This window comes from Austrofundulus limnaeus, unplaced genomic scaffold, assembly GCF_001266775.1.
Source record: "Austrofundulus limnaeus strain Quisiro unplaced genomic scaffold, Austrofundulus_limnaeus-1.0 Scaffold276, whole genome shotgun sequence".
NCBI lineage: Eukaryota > Metazoa > Chordata > Actinopteri > Cyprinodontiformes > Rivulidae > Austrofundulus > Austrofundulus limnaeus.
The window spans coordinates 608,234-612,249 of record NW_013952678.1 but is presented as its reverse complement, the minus strand read 5'-3'; the positions used below and the strand labels follow the sequence as shown (position 1 = coordinate 612,249).

Genomic DNA, 4,016 nt, shown 5'->3' with positions numbered 1-4,016 from the left:
GTATTTATGCATCTTTTTTTTTTGTTCTTATTTCCCTGGTTGCGTTTGTTATTGTTTATATCACATTTTGTAAAGGGATTACAAAATGGGACACATTTATTGATGTCTGAAGATGCAGCATTTAAAAAGAATCTTATTAAGAATCTATGCTTTAATAATAAAAGCCACAATAAACTGTTTTGAATCAGTCAGTAAACATCTCTGATATAAAGACGTAGTAAAACAGAATGACTGAGCTGAATGAACAGACCTGCACTAAAGGAACCAGGGAACCACTTAAAAGATTCAGGTCGTGCTTCTTCTTGAACAGCTTTAGATCAGAGTACGCTTTGTCGACTAAAAACAAAGAATAAAACGATGAGTCAGACATTTAGAGCAACTGAGATCGACGTGAAATCAAAGAGTAAACGTTTACRTTCGAATTGGTTTCCACTATGTTCCGCCTCCTTCATTTTGTCGGTGAGGTTAGTGAACTGGGGCCGGACGTTGTTGAGTTTGACCGCCTCTCGCCGGCCCTTCACCATGACCGGAAACAGGGCCAAACGGATCAGAACCGTCGCTGAGCAGACACACAACACGGACGACAAAGATGGAGATGAATGAGGTGTAAAGAAAACAAATGAACACACAAATATATATATAAAAAGAATGTATTTACCTACAGCGATAGCCCCCCACCAGGGCAGGCCCARATCCAGGTGTAAGGACTCCAAMAAKTTCTGGATCAGACCGCTGGGTGTGTAACTGCCCAGACCCAGTTCTACCAGCCGAGGCTCCGCYGYCACGGCCTGCAGGACGTCGGCCGCGGTCGGCGCGGCCTCAGCCACCTGCTCGACGAGGGGCGGGGTCAGAGCAGGGGCGGGGCCAGAAGCAGGAAGAGTTAAAGTGTCTGCTGCTGAGGTTGCCATGGAAAGAGTTTCAGCTGTGATCTGGGAAACGACAGCGAGAACTGTTTTATGTTACGAGAAGAGAAGCTGCTTCCTCAGGAGGTGTGTGCTATTTATCCCCCTCAGTTACCTGCTCAGGTGCTGCTGCTGCGAWGACATCAGCAGGCAGAGACACGGAGGACGAGTCCAGGACAGGAGGACTGCTGAGGAACTCCACTGGAGCTGCTGTAACCCCTTCATCAGGTGGGATCTGAAATAACAATAACCTGTTAACAATCATAGATTTTAATCCAATCTTTGGGATTAAAATTAAGAATTAAAAACAGCTTCTCTTTGTGAGGCTGAACTAATGACATCAGACTTTTAAACATCTGCAGAGAAAAACCAGATCAAACAACGAGGGAGGAACAAACAAGAAATGACCAGAACCAACATATTATCTAAAATAATCCAGATTGTGAAGATTTGTTTTTGTGTCTGGAGCTGGAAGTTAAATTTCTACAGCTTTAATTAATTTACATTAAACTCTCTGCTCTGTTGCGTAAAGAGGCTAAAGCTAATCAAAGACGAAAATGGGCTCAATTTATTGGACATTTGCCTCAATCTTTATGCTTTTTGGCATTAAAAGTTCAAAAATACTTGCATTAGCAACTGACAAAACAGTTTTAGTTCTAAGAAATATGACTAGAATTTACTAATCAAGACTCCACTTGTCAAATGCAGATTTGTTAAATAAACGTAAGTAAGGCTGGCCTGGTTACAACGATCACTTTTAAAATAAAACTGATACATCCGTGAAACGCCTGAAAGCTTAAAGTAAACAGASTAAATGGTCTTCCTCAGATGATGAACACACCTGTGAACTGTTGTGTCTGACGGCGGCGGCGTTCAAGCAGACAAACTGCCCGTGGCGTCGGCGGCTCAGCTGAGCTCGGCTGGGTGGACGGCTGCATCCGAACAGGGTGTGCAGGTGGGACGTCTGCAGCCACACCTGAGTGCACAACACAACAAGACCCTCAGCAAGACACAAGATACAGCTGCACAGTTAGTATGAATATGTAAAAAATAACAACTACCTGGTTAAAATTTATGGGACAAAATTATTTACCTTGAATTCCTAAAGACAGCTTTGGTTTAATTTAATAAAGCAACTTGGCCTTTTTAAATCTCTGTTGGTGNCACGGCCTGCAGGACGTCGGCCGCGGTCGGCGCGGCCTCAGCCACCTGCTCGACGAGGGGCGGGGTCAGAGCAGGGGCGGGGCCAGAAGCAGGAAGAGTTAAAGTGTCTGCTGCTGAGGTTGCCATGGAAAGAGTTTCAGCTGTGATCTGGGAAACGACAGCGAGAACTGTTTTATGTTACGAGAAGAGAAGCTGCTTCCTCAGGAGGTGTGTGCTATTTATCCCCCTCAGTTACCTGCTCAGGTGCTGCTGCTGCGAWGACATCAGCAGGCAGAGACACGGAGGACGAGTCCAGGACAGGAGAAAATGTTTTGATTTTATTCAGTTAAGTGCTGTAGAACTGTGATCAAGTCATAGCTCCGCCCCTCTGTGGAAATCTTGGAAAGGGGGAGTTTTAAAACTTCATGCAAAGAGTTTTTCATTGTTCTGCCATGTGCTCAGTTCTAAGAAGTATTTGAGGAGAGAGTAGCTTTCAGTTCCAGCTTCCCCCATCCCGGGGCGAGGCCATTCATTTTTCCAACTTTATTTCCTTTTTGTAGTTTTGTTCTGAAGGAGCTTTTCAGGAAGGAGATTGTGATAGAATAGATATAATAATAATAATAGAGTGATAGAATCTAAAAAAAAAATCCAGAAAAATACAATTGATTGAAACGATGAGGCTGATTTAATTCAAGTCGGACGACCACCAGTGTGCCCGCAAGGAAAGCAGCCGCTGCAGTGCGCTGGATATAACATCTCCAGTGAATGCAGCCCAGCAATCCAGATGACCAGGGAGCTTCTGCACAGCTAAGTCACAGGCTCGGTTGGACTTCATGTGCCAGCCCAATTAGTATAGAAGTATCCATTCTGTCATCTACAAACTTTGCCAGTAGGAAATATCTTGCTTAATTAATCTGATAGTGTTCAAGAAAATCAGATCAGAGAGTATATCAATGTTCATTCTTCTTCCCCTGAGCTCCCTCTTTGTTTGCTGTAGGCTTAGGAATAGCGAGTTAGTGTTTCACTGAAATATGTGTAGAAAGTTGTTCACATGGTAGCCATGTCAGGCTACTTACGTCATTTCTTGATCAAGTTTACGGAACTGATTATAAAGTGTGTTTTTGTCTGAAAAATGACTTGTAATGCATATATTTCCCTCTGAACCTCATTTTAAATAATACACGGATGAATTTCCAAATGTGAATAGTTTCCGTCTGTGTATTTTCTTGTCTCACGTCATCATTATTACGCTGAAAGAATTAAACGCCTTCATATTCAAAGATCGAATATTAAGAGAAAAGTTTTTCTGAAGTTTTACTACAAAAACTTCAGTGGTGCCCCCGTAAGGTGAAATTAGACATTTCATACAGAGTTTGTTTAATTTTAGCATTTAAAACACCTACAAGGCTAAAGCTAATCAAAGACAAAAAGGGGCTCAATTTATTGNAGGTTGACAAACCGTCCTCCACTTCTTTAACGCTCTGTTTCACGTGGTCCAGATCTGCGCGCAGTAGCATCGTGCCGTTAGCCACCTCCGCTCTCACCGCTTGTAGCTCCCCTTTAATAACAGTAAGCTCTTCAGCCAAAGCCGCTTTTATTTCGGATTTGATCACAGCTGAGAGATCGGTTTTTATAGCGGCAAGAATGTCAGACCTCAAGGAGAGTGCGTCCACCTCGCTGCGGGAGGGAGAGGAGAGCGCCGAAACTCCGGCCTTAGCTGCAGTCAGCTCCAAGGTGGCGTCAGGCCTAACAGCCGTCGAGCTAGAATGTTTGGCTTTCCTCGAGTTTGTCACCATTCTTCTACTCTTCCGGGGAAGAATCACTCAGGGGTCGAGTCCGGACGGACCAAACGTTCAAAACAGCAAGGACATTTAGTATGGAACCACAAGCAGAACAAGTCGGAGCGGGAGCCCACGTGACACACGTCTTACTCCTCCGCCATCTTGCCTAAAACTCAGAATATTGGTTTAT

General features: G+C 44.0%; 1 protein-coding gene across 1 annotated transcript in view; it reads right to left on the bottom strand.

Moving 5' to 3' along the window:
* Positions 1–1,878, bottom strand: part of oxa1l (OXA1L mitochondrial inner membrane protein) — a gene marked incomplete at both ends in the record, with an annotated part of 4,085 nt that extends 2,207 nt beyond the window's left edge. The window contains 5 exon segments of the mRNA XM_014021061.1: positions 251–336; positions 416–559; positions 659–929; positions 1,018–1,137; positions 1,744–1,878. Of these exon segments, the coding sequence (XP_013876515.1) occupies positions 251–336; positions 416–559; positions 659–929; positions 1,018–1,137; positions 1,744–1,878 (756 nt within the window).
* Between the last annotated feature and the right edge of the window lie 2,138 nt (positions 1,879–4,016).